General features: G+C 37.4%; 1 protein-coding gene across 2 annotated transcripts in view; it reads left to right on the forward strand.

The window, feature by feature from the left end:
* Nucleotides 1–19,901, forward strand: part of Ric1 (RIC1 partner of RAB6A GEF complex) — an 86,189-nt gene that overhangs the window by 62,297 nt on the left and 3,991 nt on the right. For both annotated transcript variants that reach the window (XM_034506453.2, XM_034506444.2), the window contains exons 12-24: nucleotides 173–364; nucleotides 4,964–5,002; nucleotides 5,275–5,385; nucleotides 6,566–6,655; nucleotides 7,362–7,522; nucleotides 8,588–8,726; nucleotides 12,236–12,352; nucleotides 12,834–13,562; nucleotides 15,271–15,429; nucleotides 15,517–15,653; nucleotides 17,222–17,508; nucleotides 18,031–18,222; nucleotides 19,591–19,768. In XM_034506453.2, coding sequence (XP_034362344.1) covers nucleotides 173–364; nucleotides 4,964–5,002; nucleotides 5,275–5,385; nucleotides 6,566–6,655; nucleotides 7,362–7,522; nucleotides 8,588–8,726; nucleotides 12,236–12,352; nucleotides 12,834–13,562; nucleotides 15,271–15,429; nucleotides 15,517–15,653; nucleotides 17,222–17,508; nucleotides 18,031–18,222; nucleotides 19,591–19,768 — 2,531 coding nt within the window. The remainder of the gene's footprint in view (nucleotides 1–172; nucleotides 365–4,963; nucleotides 5,003–5,274; nucleotides 5,386–6,565; nucleotides 6,656–7,361; nucleotides 7,523–8,587; nucleotides 8,727–12,235; nucleotides 12,353–12,833; nucleotides 13,563–15,270; nucleotides 15,430–15,516; nucleotides 15,654–17,221; nucleotides 17,509–18,030; nucleotides 18,223–19,590; nucleotides 19,769–19,901) is intronic.

Raw genomic sequence — 19,901 nt, forward strand, 5'->3', positions numbered from 1 at the left:
CTCATCTTGAGAACGTCTTGAGAATCTTATGTAGATTGTGTCAGGTGAAAAAAATTCAATATTGATTTATGGTACTTGTTCAGTAATAAAACTAAAGTTGTTACTCATTTGTCCCTACCTAATGTTGAGTGTTTTTATTTGTTTTCCTTTCTGCCTTTCTTTCTCCATCTAGAGTAATCAAGAACAGGTGTTGCTTCAGGGAGAAGATCGCTTATACTTGAACTGTGGAGAAGCCTCACAGACCCAGAATCCCAAGTACTCTGAGCATATGCCCAGGCATGAGAAGAGCCCATTTGCAGATGGAGGTCTGGAGTCCCCAGGGTTAAGCACTTTACTTGGACATCGGCATTGGCATGTTGTACAGGTAAGTGTTCATTTACTGACAACTACTGACTTGCTTATTAAGAATGTATCACTTGGAAAGAGTTTTAATTATTTTCAATGCTTTATGTCTCTCAATGCTTTGGTTTTTATCCTTGCCTTTTTTCTTTCTGTTTGGTAGAGTATATCCTAAAAGTTTATTTTTTCCCCCTCAGTGAAGATAACTTTACTTTACTTTAAACTTCTGTTTAATCTTAATCTAGCACAGTGGACTTGAATAGCCCAAATATATCCACTGCATGGCAAGAGATGATTTGACTGGCACCCAGTACAGCTGACTTTATAATTTCAGCAGTTAATCACTTACACTTGACTCACATTGCAAACCTCTGAACATTTGAGAAATTTATTGCTCATAATTTTATTATATACTATTTTTCCAAATTATGGATTTATCCTGATACCACATTTAAATTAGCAGGTTCATTTAGCAACTTTGACAATTTGACATTTGAAATGGATGAATTCTGAATTTTGTTGCCAATTTAGATTAATTTGGTGCAGTAAGTAAATTTATATGCATAGTTTCAAAGTTCTAAATGTTTTCTTTCTCCTTCTAGTACCAAAATGGCAGAGCCTGCTCTTGGATTAGTTTCTTTTAGTCAATTTATTTTTTTATTTTCCTTTTCCCTTTTTCCTTTTTCCTTTTTCCTTTTTTTCTTTTTCCTTTTTCCTTTTTCCTTTTTCCTTTTTCTTTTTTCCTTTCCTTTCCTTTCCTTTCCTTTTGAAATAGAGTCTTGCTATGTAGTTGGTCCCAAATAGTGGGGCCATACATGTACACTACCACACTTCTCTGCTTATAACTTACTAGTTTGCTTCAGCTCTCATGTTATTTTCAGTTGATTTTGAGCGAAGAAAATGAAAGACAGAAAAGTGGTCTTTCTGTGAGGGTTAAAGGATGAATGGCTCCTACATTGACTTATAGTATGCACTGAAAAAAATGTATTTAACATACATTAATAACTTCATGGAGTCAAACTATGTACATGCCATTTTATAATTAGTAACATTTTAAAATATAAAACTGCATCAGCTACTTCCTTGACTAAAATTTTCCACTGCTCCCTTCTCTCCTCTAGCCCTTCCTCTGCTAGTTTCATTTCCCCATACTTTGAACTATTCACTCTACACTGACCTAGAATCAATGCCAGTCCTGCCTAGCCAGGTCTGTGTTACCAGAGAGCCAAGTAGAGCAGAGGATCAAAGAAGGTAGGTCTGGAACTAAAACATCCATCAGGCAATAACAAAATTGAATTTCCTTCCAGCTCAAAAATTCAGTGATTCTTAGCTGTCTCTGAAGCATTCCACTAAACAAGCACACAGCACTGACTTTAGGACTGTAGGTAGTGCAGGAGTCTGTCGTCCGATAGCTAACTCTGCTCACTGTCCCAGATGACTTTTGTAAGTGTGGATTTACCTAGGTCTCATCAATTCTTTATTCATCTCTGTTCTTTTAGTTTTAAATAAAGGTAAAATAGTTTTGGTAAAATATTTGTTAAATGGTTAACTTATTTACTATTAGTTTAAACAAGTGATTCACAAAAAATAAATTAAAAATGCCAATACTTTATTCTGCTTTGGAACCCTCATAAACCCTAATGAGAAATAAACATTTAAAAACTAATAAAGATACAAATTTAAAATGCCACAGCTGTGCGCCCAAGACATTAAAATAGAATTTTAATTTCGATTTTCATAGAATTTTTAGAGTTGGAAGGACCATGGAGGTCATCTAGCCCAATACTCTGTGAGTGAGGAAGTTCCTGTGTCTCATGCAGCATCACAGGGGGGGACTGGCTTACATAGCTTCAAAACAGTCTACATTGGAGAATCCAGTGTCCTTGAAAATCTAATTATTAGTGTTGAATCATATAATTTACTATTGACCCTATACTAAAACTTAGAATTTGGCCTTGTGGCTTTTTTTTTAACTAGTTGCCCTGCTCTTTGCTTGTTAACACTGGAGCCTGGCATCTGAATGCAAAGTGACAGTGGTCTTTCTGGGTACTGGTTATGTAGTGCAGAAGTTTTGCCTTCTAAGCTTCTTCATCTATCATGAGGACTCCAAGGAGAAACACGGGGATGTGGTTTCATTCCCCTTCCCTCTTACCCTCTCGTGTAGTGTAAGACCACATTCTCCTTTAAAGTTGATTTGGTTATGTGGTTTCTATTTTGTGTGATTACTGTATTATTTAGAGTTCATCTACTGAGCGTCAATAATTCTGCTGTGCTTTCTCCCCATCATCTGGAACACTGCAGTTTGTTTCTTCTGTTTGCTCAACCCTTCTGTTTCATACAACTAAACTTCCAGATTAGAAGGTTCTGTTAGTTATATGTCTCTAGCCAAACTAAATGCATATATACTTATTAGAAGCAAAGTCAGTAGCCAGCTGTATAGACAGTATCTTTCTCAGTTTACTTTCTAAATTTAGTTTTCTTAATTATAAATTTAGAAAGTAATACATTGGAACACGAGGTAAAATTATAAAACAAAAGCCTTTTGGTTTGTGGCTGTGTTCTTTGTTGGGTTCAGTGTTTTGTATAATGTAAACATTGGTCTCTACAAGGTCTTTATTATCTAGTATTCTAAGGATATTGACTTTATACTTAACCTGGCTCTAACTCCTGGAAAGAGTATCTGTTACACAATGTAGAAGGTCAATACCAGGTACTTCTTTAGGGAGCTCAGTGGTGAATTTTGAAGGTTGTTTTGCTTGTAAGTGATTGGCTCACATCCCTCTACTTTTATCAGGTATAGAAGATGTGGTATTTGGCAAAGATCAAATCTGCTGGGGCAAGTCCATTAGTCTCACTAGTCAGAAAAAAGCTAGAGACTGTGTTTACCAGGGAAGAGAAAGAAGGAAAGCAGTGAAATCCCATTTAAGAGGGACTGTCAAACCCTCATAAGAAGGTTTTCTGAACCCCAGCACAGTTCCCCAGTGTTGTGGCATGATGCAGGCCCCTGATAGACAGACCTTTATGGCCAAGCTTCTCCATTCTTTATTAGCTCCCTCTTTCTTGGCACCATTTCTACACAGCATTAAATATATAGTACAAAGTTCAGATGACAGATAGATCAAAGAAAGTGACCCTAGGGGAAAATTTACACTTTTCTAGTAATAAAATATTCTGACAAAATTTAAAAGCTTATTTTAACTCATCATTTATAACTTGTAGTATTTATAACTTGTAGTATTTCATAGACTTTTGACAGTTAAAACAATAGATTGAGTTTGGAGGGTTGTTTTGTTTTTGTAGGGATATACATTCGAGTGTGATAATTTGATAAGCTCTTATAGAACCTTTATTTTGGAATCATTTTTGCAGTGGTGTGCTAGCTCATTTCATAGGAATTGGTGAAACATCAAAGTTTGAGGAGGGTAGGATTCTTCGATTTTTATTTTATCCAGTGGCAATATGCTGCTTACTCTGACACACCTGTTACATTCTTTTTTAAGTAACAGAAAGCTATTAATTGTACTTTTAAGTTGACTGACTGGATAACTGCAGTTTAACTCTTTGTGAGTTAATTTTATGAGCATAATGCAAGTGCTTTGGGTTTATTGCTTTTACTTGATTCTCTTTTTGTCTTTATGCAACTTATTAGAATTGATTATACTTTTCATGGTTTTCTGATTTGGGTTTCTTTTCTGTATATGTCCACTTTTCTTGAGTCAAATTAAAATAAATTTGAATAAATTGAAGCTTTTCTTATTCCAGGAACAGAAGACTCTTCCATTGCTCTGTTTTTCTGTTAATTCACACTCTGCTTCCTCCAACTGCTCATGAAAGCTAATTAATAGTCTAGAAGTGTATAGAGATAAAACTTACTCCACATTAATAACCAACAGTTTCCTTTATGTTTGAAAGTTTCCTAGCACTGATAAAATGACACCATGAACAAAGGCATAAGCTAGATACCATGGAGACTGTGTTTACTTTGATGCGTAGGATGGAGACCTAATATCTGCATTATGTTAAGGGTTCTTGTGGATCAGTAAAGTTGAACAGCCAAATAGAAAAATTGTAGTTTAAGCATATTCATACAGGTCCGTGGGTGTATCTTAAGAAATAGGATAAAAAGAAATAAGCCAGTAGCTATTCTCAAGCAACAAATTTTTTGTTTGTTTTTACATTGATTGATTTTATATGCATTGCTTTCTTTTTTTAAAAATCACAACAGTATAAAAACAACAAAGATTTCCATTACAAACCAAAACACTTGCCAAAGCTGCCATTTATTTAGGGATGGTCTACATCAGCAGACAGAAGCTGTTGGCTGCAGTTTGTGACTACCATCACGTGCTTCTTTGTCAGTTTATATTGAGTTTAATATTAGAAACAAGCAATGCTGTAGTGGAGAAGAAAGTGTGGGTCTTAAAACCTTGAAAGGATTAAGATAGGACATGTAAACATTGGTTCATGAGCACATGCTCAATTCCAAGGGATCTGTTACTAAAGCTGCTGCTTGGTACCTTAAACATTATACAGGAAGTGGAATCTCATCTTGTATGCTAAGTTAATGCTTTAATTTGAAATATATTTCATAAGTCTTACCAAACTGATATGTTATTTTCTATAGATTTCCAGCACCTATCTAGAAAGCAATTGGCCTATACGGGTAAGTTGTATTTTTTGTTGGTGTTATAGTAGTCTTTCTGGGAAATGAGCCATTGTGGATTCAGAACAGTGAAATTTCAGTGCCTGATCTACTGTGTATTACTAGTGGATTCTCTACATTTTTATCAAATATAACTATCGATATTTGGTTTTTCAATATAGCATTTTTTATTTAAATCACTTAGTAAACATGTATTAATAGTTTATTCACCTTATATTTTATTAAGTACTTTATACCATATGCAGGAAAGAGGTTTTAATTTTTTTTAACAGTTTTCAGCTATTGATAAACTTGGACAAAATATCGCTGTGGCTGGCAAATTTGGGTTTGCGCATTATTCTTTACTCACCAAGAAATGGAAACTTTTTGGAAACATTACTCAGGTTAGTTGGATTTTTTTGTTTGTTTGTTTTTTTTAAGAAAAATAAATTTCAAGATGCAAGCATAAAAAAGAAGGAAGAAGAAAGTGATACTGAAGTTGGAGATATAGTTCAGCTGTAAAGCACTTGCTGTATTCACAGGTTCTAGGAGGGAAAGAGAAATGGGAAGAGAAACCCACATTTGATAATTGCCAATAAGTCCCTTTTGGTAAAATACTTGATATTTGATAAAGGATCTTGCATTGATATAATTGGCTTTTCATTCTTGTTAAGATCATTGACAAGCGCTGGGAGATGGCTCAGCCATTAAAGTGTTTTATATAAAAGCAAGGGAGCCTGAGCTCAGATCCCCAGAGGCCACTTAGGTGCTCAGTGGAAATGGCAAGTCACCTGTAATGCTATCTTTGGAAGGGATAGATGAGGCATCCCTGGAGCAAGCAGCCTGGAGAAGCTAGCCATATTATCCAGTAGCCTTACTGAGAGCCATCAAAGAAGATTCCGTGATGTGTACACACACACACACACACACACACACACACACACACACACACACCACTTGACAGGCACTTGAAAAGAAGGAAAAACAAAATTAGTAGCAATAATTATTTAACTTAAGGTTTAATATTATTTTTAAGACTGAGTTATCTAATATGGTGAAACTAAATGTCCACAAAATTAGAGATCATTCTGTGTGTGATATGTGCATCTTGATAGCTAGAGTGGGGGATGGAGGATCAGAGGGAGAATGAATTAGATTTTATGAGAGTCAAATGGGAAGGAATGAAGAAAATTAAAGAAGGTGTCTTTTGTGTACCAGGTAATTTTAAATGCTTTGGTCTTATTATCAACCCAGTTAGGACACTAATACTATCATTTGCCAAAAGATTGGGATTCATGCACTCATCTGCTGAGGAATAAAGCCAGAATTTTAATTGTTGTTTTAGATGTGAGATTAGTGATGGTGTGTAGTGTTGAGATATTTTGAATAACACAGCTGTTTCTTTTAGGAATATTTAATTTTTTTAAAAGACAGGATATGGTACATTGTTAATAAAAGTCCCAGAGAAATAATTTTGCAAGAGAGAATAAAGCAGGAATAATCTGAGCTTTCTAAGAGTATTATATTTGTTTAAAATTTTAGTAATATAATTAAGGTAAGTGCATCTTAAATTTTTCTTTTAAGGAGCAAAATATGATCGTGACTGGTGGCTTAGCCTGGTGGAATGACTTTATGGTCCTTGCATGTTACAACTTAAGTGACCGTCAAGAAGAGGTAACTTTTTTCCTCAGAAATAATAGAATTTTAATTTTGGAGCTAAGCATGATTTAATTTTAGGTAGACAATAAGCCATTAAAAACTGAACAAATTATTTTGTTCCAATAATTTAGCATATTTCAATAGTAGAATTACTGATTAGGTTCTTCCAGTTCTTCCTTAAAGTGACAAATTGAATTTATAAGATAACCATTTATAGTATAGTACCCAAAAAGCTGAGACAGGAGGAATTTGAGCTCAACTCCATTCTGAGCTAAATATTAACCCTGTCTCAGAAGTAAATAAACCTAAAAAGGATAACCTTTTAGGTAGAAAATAAACTCTAAGGATTAATAATAAAACATTAAAAGTAAAAAAGTACATAAGAATGACTGTTCTTAAGGATAGCTTTATTAATTTATTGACTTGTATGTTGATTTTGAGAGAGTAGTAGTCTCATTAATCAGGTTTGAGTACACAGATCTGAGACACAGCCTCGTAATATTACATTCACTCCTGATCACTTTATCTTTGGTTATTTATAAAGAAGTTAGCTTGCCAAACCATAAACATTCATTTTTTGCTAAAATGTTGTTCATTCTTCTGACTCCTTTTACTTTAAGATGAGCTGGAGAGGAGTCTGTAGATAAAGATAGCCTGACTAGGAACTTAAGCACCCTAGGTGACCATCTGATTTTTATGTGCATCTTCTTTTCTTCTTCAGCTCAGAATCTACCTACGAACATCCAACCTGGACAATGCCTTTGCTCATGTCACCAAAGCACCAATAGAAACATTACTGCTTAGTGTCTTTCGGGACATGGTGGTAGTGTTTAGAGCAGACTGTTCAATATGCCTTTACAGTATTGAAAGAAAATCCGATGGGTAAGTTATAAATAACATGGGGTGAGTCTCTTTATCAGGTTTTCTAAAATCCTTTTTCCATCTTCATATTTTGTTTCATTATAAGGAGTTTTGGTCATATTTATGTAGTAGCTATGAAGAAAAGCACCAGAACCTGCACCGACTACCTGAGCTTTTCTCCCTGTATTATGGGGAGGAGGCCTATCATTTTAGCCATTTTTGCTGAGATCAGTCTTAGGTACTTTTTCCCACAACTTACAAATCGATGGGCAATAACTATTCTACTCTCCAGATACTTGTGGAAAGTTGAGGAACTATCCTCAGAAAGCTTACTTCATCCCTGCTACAGTGGATATAGTAGTCTGCAGCACAGAAACCTTATATTGTTGGCATTGCTCAACTCGGAGCATGTAGGCTACATGAGCATTGTCCTTTGTTCTTAAAAGTATATATATTTTTAGTATATGAATTAGGTGTGTGCTAAAGTACTGTGGTGGATTAATAATCCAAAGATAAAAATTAAAACATCACTACTTAAGTAGTTAAACTTTTGTCATTTCACAACCACACAGTTGTCCCTGACCCCCAGTCCCCCAGGTATTTCTATTTGAATAGCTTCCTTCCTACTGCTGGTTTAGGGATGTTCTGTGGTTTTGTTTTTCCCACTTTCCAGCATTTTACTGCCTTTCATTGTCTTATTCCTGTATATGGTCTTTGGGTCCCTCAACATTAATAATCTTTTTTAAAATATTTATTTATGTATATATATATGAGTACACTGCCACTATCTTCAGACACACCAGAAGAAGGCATCGGATCCCATTACAGATGGTTGTGAGCCACCATGTGGTTGCTGGAAATTGAACTTAAGACCTCTGGAAGAGCAGTCAATGCTCTTAACCACTGAGCCATCTCTCCAGCCCTAACATTAATAATATTAATGGAAGAATATTTGGGGAGGAAAGGACAATGGGGAGAAGACATTCGGGTCTGCCATGTACACATAAAATGTGCTGTAATATGACAACTGCAAAGGGAAACAAATCTGAACATTGTTGAGCTATGAACTTTTGTTTATTTTTACAGTTCGAATACTACAGCTAGTGTGCAGGTTCTTCAGGAGGTCTCCATGTCACGTTACATTCCTCACCCCTTCCTGGTAGTGTCTGTCACATTGACGTCAGTGAGTACAGAGAATGGCATCACCTTGAAAATGCCGCAGCAGGTACCAGTGCCTTTTCAGAGCCCTTAGGGGTTTACATTTCAGTCTGTAGTGTCTTAGGTCAGTGTTTGTGTCTGTTTATTTGTTCAACAAATGCATACTGTGTCTGCAATGTACCTTGCATGAAGATGCTGAGTGTTAGTAGCAAGCCAAGGAGACCAGTGTCTGGTCAACATTAAACACTAAGTACACATATACAGACTACTCTGAGGGCATATGCTAGAAATCTGGAATTGTCTGTTTAATCAATCAAAAAACTTTTATATACCATTTGATTTGAAGCCTGGAGCAGAAGTAGGAGAGTTCTAAACAAAGAGAAAGAAATTCAGGCAGTCATGCAAAGTTTTACAGACAAGAGACAACATGATGCAATTAGAGGGTTGAAAATTTTTAGTGTCTATAGCTAAGAGTATAAGAAAAGAGAAGTCTTGTGGATAATATTGTAGCTTCCAAACCCGTGTTTATTCTATACAGAGGAAAGTGAAAGCAGAGCAGATCTTGATGAAGGGGGAGTACTGGAGAGAATGTTGTACTGATCGTATTGAGTGGTGTTAGTGGCCTGAGCGTAGGGAGAAGAGGGAAGATGGAAGGAAGTAAAGTGAACTTAGGGTGTGGAGGACCTCTGGCAGTTAGGCGGGAAGAGAGAGCAGAATCCCACAGGTGGTGGATGTAGTGACCAGGTACACAATGGTGCTAGGATCACCTGGGTTGCAGTCACTTCTATTGCAAGGCTGCTTTGGCTCCCAGCAGTTTCCAAACTCTGTGTAACTGGGAACCTATTGTGAAAGGGAAGTTCTGTAATATGTAGATTGTCATGCTCTCTCCATCTTTTTCTTCTAATTTAGGTACTTCATTAAACTTGAGCATTCTCATAAAATTGTGGAGAATTCAACTACTTATTTAGAGAGCCATTATTTACTACATTTATAAGAATTCTGATTGGGAACAGCTTACCTATTTCTCTATTATTTGGAATAATAAATAATAAGAACAACTTTCTTCCATGAGAATCTTTAAAATATTTATAAATCCCTGTCGTTCTCTTCTGTCCTACACTTTTCTCTGTAGTATTCAACCGCATGCAGGTAGCCCCATGTCACCAACTCTGCTGTACTTGCTGTATGCTCATTCACTGCTCTAGGCTCCTCTTTGAACGTAATTGCTCTCTTCTTACAACGCAGCTCCCATTCTGTCTGTAAGCTCTGAGTGATAACCACCTAGCCTTAGTTGATAAAATACAATTCTGTTTCACACAATTCCCACTACAAGATTTTAAAGAAGTGAAAAGTACAGTCACCATTTTATGTTCCAAGAAAATAACTGATTCAGCAATGATTATTACGTGAAACTTTACATCACAGTGAAGCCGTAGTCATCAGAATGTCAATGCTGTGTGAAACAAATGGTGTATGCTTCCTGAGGTGGGATGCTAGGAAGTTCATATGAAGATTTATTACCAAAAACATAGAGCCTAAGTGGAATTGTGTCTAAAGTCATCTTCCATTCTCAGAAATTATAGAGATAGAGAATTAGTCTAATTATACCACAGGAGGAAGACCATAGGCTAGCTATAAATGAGCCGTCACCCAGTGCAGTATTGGTCAGCTGCATTATAAGAAAGTGTGATTACTGCTTGCCTTAGTTCCTTTTTTTATTGCTGTGATAAGGCACTATGACCAAGGCAACTTATGAAAGAAAGTTTAATTGGGCTGATGGTTCCAGTGGACTTGAGTCTGTAATGCTGGAGGATTGAAAGCAAAAGGTCAGGAGCAGCTGCTGAGAGCTCACATCTTAATCTAGAGGCGCGGGGGTGGGGGAGGAGCACCTGCATGCAGGCAAGCATGTGAGCATACTGGGAATGGCTTGAACTTTTTGAAATCTTAAAGCCTGCCCCTAGGGACAAACCTTATCTAACAAGGCCAAAGCACCTAATCTTTACTAAATATCGCTACCAATAGGGGACCAAACATTCAAATACAGGAGCCTGTGTGGACCATTGTTATATAAACCACCATACTGCTGTGCTTCATAAATAAGCTATTAAGCTTATTTGTACACTCATTAAAATCAGTTATTAAAAAGCACCATTGTAATAATTAACAATAAATATGAACTGAGAGAAAAATAAATTATTAATTATTATTAATTGTTTCATTGACATTGTAGTTTAAGGGAAATGTCTACATATTTTAGGATTGAATTAAATATCAGAGAATAGATAGCATAATGTCTTGCTTTGAAATACCTTGTCAAGATTTAGAGAGAAAAAAGCTAGATATAGTTAGTGGTGATCAGTAGCATCAGTAGTAAGGGGGCAGCAGTTGAAGATGGCTTCACAAAGAGGGTTTTAACTTAGTGAAGAACAGATTAGAAAGGTGAAATATAACAGGAGGGAAATAAATAGAGGGGATTGAATCTCTTGGAGCTGGAATTAGAAGCTATTCTGAGCAGTCAATGAAGGTGCTGAGAATGGAACTCAGGTCCCCTGTAAGAGCAGTAAATGCCTTTAACCACTGAGGCACCACTCCAGCAGCAGACTCTGTTTTTCTAATACTTCACTTAGATCTTGTACCATGAAGCCCTCTTTGATTCAGACATGCTTTTTCTGTTTTGTCATGCCTAGGTTGGCAGTAAATTGTTTGCTTTTTAAGTCAAAATAATTTTTCCCTTTACAGATGAAACGACATGATTTACCTAATAGTTGGCTTTAAGCAGTGTTTCTCAAACTGCCACTATGTCCTTGTTCAAGTGGGATAGTGGGTTTAATTACAGTGATAATTACATAGTAATTAGCGTGATAATTACAGGTTCTTTACTATAGCATTTGATGAAATTTCCATAATAAAATACAGTAATTCATCCTGACTAAGTGGTTTTTTTTAATGATTCTTTCATTTGAGAGGTGTGCATGGTGGTTTGTATCATGCTCTGACTTTCCAAGATCTCCCCAAAAGTGTGCTGCCGCCCAGCTAGGAGGTCATTCTTGCAGTTACCAGTGGGGCTGTTCTGTCCTAGCTACATGTGTTCACCTACATTTCATACTTCTGTTAAAATATAGCCTTTTCCTACTACTTCTGACTTCCTGGCCTTTCTGGCGTCTCATCCTTTTAACCCTTCTCTAGTGACAGCAGCTAGATCACTGAGGCCATCTCCAGCGTGTGTGTGTGTGTGTGTGTGTGTGTGTGTGTGTGTGTGTGTGTGTGTGTGAGAAAGAGAGACAGACAGACAGACAGACAGACAGACAGACAGACACAGAGAACACTTCTGGAATTCTCTTAGTTTTTTCGGGATAATTCAGTTCTACACTCATTGGTCACTAACCACATAATGCTATACTTTGTCTATCTTGTCCAGGAAACTTGTTTTCCCACAGAGCCTAGCAAAATGGCTGTACTTAGTGCAACCCCAGTAAATGCTATTGGTTGTTTAACCTATAAATTTTACTAGGTGGTGAGGAATGCCAAGAACATGCCTGTAAATTAGCATTGATGAGTTTCTTTCGGAAATTTCAGGCTCGTGATGCAGAGAGCATAATGCTGAACCTTGCAGGACAGCTCATCATGATGCAGAGGGACAGGTCAGGCCCTCAGATCCGGGAAAAGGACAGTAACCCTAACCAAAGGAAACTCGTGAGTAAAGCTGGAAAAGCATCTCAAGCCCTGAGAAGTGATTACAAGGTTAGGGTTTATGAATAGAGGAACTTAAGGGGAGAGCAGTGTGTTGTGATTTAGACGCTAAGAACATACATAAAATTCATCTTACCACCGGGTTTAAGAAGAAAGAAGGATAAGACCTAAAACAAGAAAGTGTCTTGTTTTCCAGCTGTTACTGCTTAGGTACATTTTTATAAATTTCATTTATTGGGAGAAAAAAACATAGAGGTTGGTAATCATAGGGTTTTGGGGGGTTGTTTCTTTATAGATTTCAATACATATACTTTGAAAGATTACTATTTCTAATTCTAATATATACTAATTCTAAATAAATGTCTCTTCTTTAAATTAAAAAAAAAAAACTTATTTTGAACATCTACAAAACTAACACCTATGAACTTAAGAACCTCCATATTTAATAGGAAAACCCAAATCCAGCATTCTTGTGTCTCCACAGCTACCGTTCTGTCCTCCTGTTGTACTAGCCCAGTCAGTGGAAAATGTCTGGACTACCTGTCGAGCAAACAAACAAAAGCGTCACCTTCTGGAGGCCCTCTGGCTGAGCTGTGGTGGTGCGGGGATGAAGGTTTGGCTCCCTCTCTTCCCCAGGGACCACCGCAAGCCCCACTCCTTCTTGTCCCAGCGGATCATGCTGCCTTTTCATATCAACATTTACCCCCTCGCCGTTCTGTTTGAAGATGCATTGGTCCTTGGTGCTGTCAATGACACTCTGCTCTATGATTCTCTGTATACACGGAACAGTGCTAGGGAGCAGCTGGAAGTGCTCTTTCCCTTCTGTGTTGTGGAGAGAACCTCTCAGATCTACCTCCACCATATCCTCCGCCAGCTCCTGGTCAGGAACCTTGGCGAGCAAGCCCTCCTTCTGGCTCAGTCCTGTGCTGCATTACCTTACTTCCCTCATGTGTTGGAGCTCATGCTCCATGAAGTGCTGGAAGAAGAAGCTACCTCACGGGAGCCCATTCCCGATCCACTGCTTCCCACCGTGGCGAAGTTCATCACCGAGTTCCCCCTTTTCCTTCAGACAGTTGTGCATTGTGCCAGGAAGACTGAGTATGCTCTATGGAATTACCTTTTTGCAGCTGTTGGAAACCCCAAGGACTTATTTGAGGAATGTTTGATGGCTCAGGATTTGGACACAGCTGCCTCTTACCTTATTATCTTACAGGTAACACTTGTCCTTATGAAGGGATAAGAATTCATGATCTAAATTTTAGGAGGGAAAAGGTATGTCCTTATGTTAGAATTTATGACCACTATTATGCAGTGGTCATATTTTCTCTATTGTGTATGTCTTTCAATAAGATTGAAGGTATAGGGATGGGTGTGTACATATGTTCAGATGAACATGTCCCTTAGCATATAGAAGTCAGAGGACTCTAAAGTGTTGACTCTTGCCTTCAACCTTCTTTGAAACAGTGTCTCTCTAGCTTTTCCCTTCTTCAAAAACCAGGAGAACTGTGTTTTATGCTTCTGTGGATTTTCCTGTCTCTACCTCCCATATCTTAGTATTGGCTCCAGGAGACTACAGAGGTTTTACATGGATTCTAAATCCAGGTCATCAGGCTCACATACCAAGAGATCAACCACTGAACCAACTACTGAGCAGCTGAAATTTTCTTCTATGCTTTAGAAATACTAGGCTAGACTAATAATATAATATATATTATATATAATATTTAATAATATAAAATTATTAAATATTATAAATAATAATATATAATATTTTTATATAATATAAAATATATATAATATAGGCTAGACTAATAAGAAACATTAACTGAGAAAAATGGGACTTTGAGCATTAATGCATAGATCTGAGTTACCCACAATAATAGGTATATTTCCTTACAATGTAAAGTTACTGAAAGAATTCTAAATAAACCAGGACTTAACACATTATCCAATCTTAGCCCTGCTGTAGACAGCTCAGGGTGCTCAGGACTGCCACAGTATTAATGCTCATGGCACATTTTTTTCTCAAAACAATGAGACCCTGAAAAACTTATTTCATTATTTGATAAAGGGGCCCAAAAGTTTGGTACTATTATAAATCTGAAAGGCTGTTCTAAAGTTCTTTCAAATTACTACAAAGTAGTTTTCATTTATACAAAAAGCTAGCCATAATCCTAGTTAGAATCTCAGATTGAAGCAGATATCTTGTCAACGTATTTGCTCCATGACAAGTAACTGAATCCAGAGATGTTCTAGCAGAGGCGAGTGCCCCAAAGAGTCAAAGTCAATGCAGCTGGGGTTTTTGTTCTGCTGTCCCTCAGACCCTTGGAGCTCTCCCTAGCTGTGGAGCTGGGAACTTTCCTCTAGCTGGGACTGGTGCTCAGCCTATCAGGCAGCTTTCCACGAAAGCAGGCAAGGTGGTAGTTGTGAAGAAAGAGCCTGGGATGCTCAGTGTGGAACAGTGTTGCTTGGTCCTGCCTGATGCAACAGTTTTAGTCAGATCTTCAAAGAATGCTAGAGGAAACAGACCTAAGTTTTTTGGAATCAGGAAAACCTAGATTTATCTTGCTTTTCTATTGATCTTCAACAATTTAGATAACTCTGTTTCAATTTCCTGTAAAATGGGGATGGTGTAACTTTACAGTCAAAGAGAAAGAAAAGCAATGATGAATGTAGGTGTGTATTGTTGGCTGAGGTGTAACAAGAATGCAGTGAGTTGTAGTCTGAACTATACGAGCAGAGCAACTGCTTCACTCTTGCACATGTGGAACTTTTAAATGCTCCTTTTAATCTTATTTTATTAAATTGCCCCCAGCCAGCTTATTCCTTGGAAGGAGAGAAGTGTCAAAAAAAAGTATTGCTGTGTCATCCAAAATTGTATCATATAAATGGAATGTTATCTGTTTTGGTTGTTTTTATAGAATATGGAAGTCCCAGCAGTAAGTAGGCAGCATGCCACCCTTCTGTTCAACACAGCACTGGAACAGGGCAAATGGGACCTGTGTCGACACATGATTCGATTTCTTAAAGCCATTGGTTCTGGAGAATCTGAGACCCCTCCATCCACACCTACGTCTCAGGTTAGTACAAAATTATACAGCTTCTCTGGGACATGCACCCACAGAGAATCTTTGACTAAAACTACTGTGTGTTGTGTGTAACCACAGGAGCCCAGTTCAAGTGGTGGGTTTGAGTTCTTCAGGAATCGGAGCATCAGTTTATCCCAGTCAGCTGAAAATATCCCTCCTGGTAAATTCGGCTTACAGAAAACACTAAGTATGCCAACTGGTCCTTCTGGGAAAAGGTAAAAGAATAAAGAGCAATTACTGTTTTCAGAGCATTTGTCACACTAAATTTCAAGACACTTATAAAATCAAGTCTTAAGAAAATATTTAATTCAGTTACAAATCCTTTTTTCATTTGCCAAAGGCTTAGAGAAGGCTTCTGTGTTTCTTTTTTTCCTTCCTGTTAAGTTCACTTCTGTTCTCTGTAATTTTTATATCTTTGTACTAAAATGTATTTGGATGCACTTGTTCTAAATGTAATTAATGTAAATTACTTCTAATGACAGAGGACTCACATAAAACCTTAGGTAATGGGAGAGCTGAAGGACTGGTGCATTTTGAAGACCAAAGACTACACCTGTCATAAATGGAAAATTGTCTCTAGCGGTGTGACTTGTAAACTCAGCGATGTCAAAAGATTGTTGGAATTTCCTCTGTTTAGGGAACTCCTGTGCTGCTTCTAGTGTTACCTGTTCTTGGCCCTTGTGTTTTCTCTTCCATAGGTGTTTTTGGGTTTTTTGTTTTGGTTTTGTTTGTTTGCTTGTTATTTTTATATATTTGTATTTTTACTACAATACTTAACACATATCAAGAGTCAACATGTTTTATTATGGTATTTTACTTTTTTTCTCCTGTCACTATCGTTAACATTCCTCCCCCAATACAAATACACAAACACAGAGATGAAAGTCACTGGTAAAATACAGCCGTAGGAGGAGAATCAACAATTACCAGCCACAGTCTGAAGTCAGCTACTGGTCAGTACCTCACCAAGAGCTCACTGTGTGCTACCCACTATTTGCATGTTCACATTGTAATCCTGACAACTCTGTAGGGTCGTTACTCATCGTGCAGGTGAAAAAAAAAAAAAAAAAACCCACTGGACTTTGTTCACACAGCTAATGGAAGGCAGAGTGAGCCCAAATCTGAGAAGTCCTGCTTCTGATGCCAGGCTCTCCTGTTCCATGGCCTGCTCTCACTTAGAGCCACTACTCAGTTCCTCCTGGTTATGCACTGGCTCATATTGATTAGAGATGATTGGCTATATTCACTTGTCGTTAATTTTTATAAGGTTTATTTTCATGTATCTATAAAGTGCAAGTAGAGAGGATTTTATTTTCCCCTCTTTCGTTGGTGTTTGTTCTTTCTTTTCCCACTTCAGTTACCACCTCTTCCTGCTCTGGCTTCTTTTGTCTCCTATTTATTCTTATTCCATATATTCAATTCTACACATTGGTCTTAAGAGGTAACTTTGTGCCTGGTATGGTGGTGTATTCCTTTTAATCCTAGCACTTGGGAGGCAGAGGCAGGAGGATATCTGACTTTGAGGCCAGCCTGGTCTATCTAGTGAGCTCCAGGACTACATAGAGAGACCCTGTTTTAAAATTTAAAGGGGTTTTGGATAAAGTTAACTCTGCTGTATGTTTAATAAGTTTTGAGGTGATATGGAAAAGTCCTGAAGCTTTCTCTTCCTATTCAGACACAATTAGATAATAGATCTCTTGCTTCCTTTTCAACTTTATCAGTGCTACCTGAAAGTATCGTTCTTCAGTGAGGTTATTCTTTAGCTTTCTTGTTTTTCTTACAGATGGAGCAAAGACAGTGACTGTGCTGAGAACATGTATATTGACATGATGCTGTGGAGACATGCGCGGCGTCTCTTAGAAGATGTGCGGTTAAAGGACCTTGGCTGCTTTGCAGCCCAGCTCGGCTTTGAGCTAATCAGTTGGCTTTGCAAAGAACGTACCCGAGCTGCCCGTGTAGACAACTTTGTAGTAGCCTTGAAGAGACTTCACAAGGATTTCCTGTGGCCACTTCCCATTATCCCCGCCTCTTCCATTAGTTCCCCTTTCAAAAATGGGAAATGCCGAGCAGGTAATGTGGACTTCAGACGTTTTTACAAACATTATTTATTTTAGATATTTAGACATGTTATCATTGGGTGACATTCAAAGAACTCTTTTCATTGCAAATTTAAACAGATAAAAGCCAACTTTTTGTACATCAGTTAGAATATCTCCCATTTGGCCAAAGATATAAATGAAGTAGAAACTACTAACTTGGAGAGGACAAAGTCAAGCTGAGTTTTTAAAAAATTTAGATATTTTAATAAAGATTTCCAGTTGTTTAAACAAATCCTTTTTATTATGGTGTTTCGGACCTTTAGGTCATCTTAAGAGTCAAGGCAAGTCATTCAGATCAAGAGAATAAAGTGTGGCCTAGTGACAGTAAGAGACAGAAGGAGGCTCTGAGAGAGTCTCTCCTATAATTCCACATCCTTTAGTTTTGGATAAAAGAAACAGTATACAATGATAATTGGCTTTGAACAGACAGTATTGAGAACGGCAACAAGAGCATCTTGAACACACCTTTTTTGCTTCTGGACTTACCATGCAGTGGGAGAGCAGCTGTTAAAGTCTCAGTCAGCTGACCCTTTTATTACCCCTGAGATGGATGCTGGCATCTCTAACATCCAACGAAGTCAGAGCTGGCTCAGCAACATTGGTCCCACCCATCGTGACGCAGACATAGCCTCATCTCCTGGACCACAAATGCAAGATGCTTTCCTGTCACCATTATCTAATAAAGGTATATATCTAATAAAGGAACAAGTTTTGGCTCTTCTTGAGTTTTGTTTGGGAAATGATTGTGTACCATAGCATTTCTAAGGTACAGCATCATTCTTTTCTAAAGAATTAGCCATTAAATATCTGCCTATATAGGTAAATAAGGACAAATTGGCTTTCACTGGGCCTTCCATATTTATTTTAGATATATGAAATACAGGTAAACACTAAATAAGTCTTTGAAATCAAGTTTTAAAATGTTTACGTATTGTGTCTGTGATGTATGTGGAAGAATACACATGTGAAAGTATGTATTGTATCTGTATGTCTGATGTGTGTGGAAGAGTACACATGTGAAAGTCAGAGGACAACTTGGTGTGATTAGGGCTCACCGTCCATCTTTTTTGTGAGTTTCTAAAATCAAACTCTGGTTGTTTGTCAGGCTTGGTAGTAAGTACCTTAACCCTCTGAGCCATTTTGCTGGCCCTTGGCAATTAATTTTGATAAGGAAATACTATTTTTGAAATCCAGTTAACATTAAAATGTTGTAAGGAATACTATTTTTAGAATAAGTAGACTTTTGTCATAAAAATATGATTCTGTCACTAGTTTTTATTTCATTAATAAAGTTTATGAAAGAATTCTTTGTTATATATAATGTCCTTCATTTTACCTCTTGGCTTTCAAAGCCTGAAATATTTATTATGTGACCATTTATAAAAACAGCATACTAATTTCTGCTATATAGTTATGGTTAAACTATAAACAAGAGAGGTTTTGAAGCAATTTGTGTTGCTATAGGGTTATAAAATAGTAAATCTTCAATAGTAATTGGGCTGGATTTTGGTTTGGGTGTCAGTTGTTACTGTTTTGGTGGAGGATGGGGGAGCCAATACTGGAGATTGAACCTAGGACCTCCTGAATGCTAAGCAAGCGCTCCCCTCCATTTTCCCAGGCTGCCCTCAAACTTGAGGTCATCCTGTCTCAGCCACAAGTAGTTGAGACTACAGATCTGAATTTGAAGCCCAGATTAATTTTTTTTCTTCCAGCTTTCTTAGTGGCCAGGCATTTACCTACTATTCAGCTGTCATTTTCTCATCACTGTTGGATGAAGCTTCTGTCATGTGTGAAGGTTCCTAACTGCTATTACTTTTCATTGTAAAATTAGAATGTTTCCTCATCCTAAGGCATATAATTTTTTTAATGGTCTGCTAGCTCTTAAAATACATATGTTGTTCATATAATGGCTATTTTAGCAGTAGATTAAATATTTTTACTTTGAAATTTTGAAGAGAAACTAGCATTTTAAAAATAATTAATATTATAATGAAAGGGAAATCCTCATTTGTGAAATGAAAAGCTCACATAACCTCTGCAATTTCTTCATCAGGGGATGAGTGCAGCATTGGTTCAGCTACAGACTTGACGGAAAGCAGCTCCATGGTGGATGGAGACTGGACAATGGTGGATGAAAACTTCTCCACACTCAGCTTGACTCAGTCTGAGCTGGAACACATCTCCATGGAGCTGGCGAGTAAAGGGCCCCATAAATCTCAAGTCCAGCTTCGGTGAGTGTCTCCGAGTTGAGAACACAGAGGGCCCCGTAGGTTTCTTTGTGTAGGTGGGAAGAGTCCCTTCTGAGGACTTGCTGCCCCTTTGTCAGCAGCTGTTGTTCATACAGATCATTGTGTTGCTCTTTTA

The sequence above is a fragment of the Arvicanthis niloticus genome, chromosome 1 (assembly GCF_011762505.2).
Source record: "Arvicanthis niloticus isolate mArvNil1 chromosome 1, mArvNil1.pat.X, whole genome shotgun sequence".
Lineage (NCBI taxonomy): Eukaryota > Metazoa > Chordata > Mammalia > Rodentia > Muridae > Arvicanthis > Arvicanthis niloticus.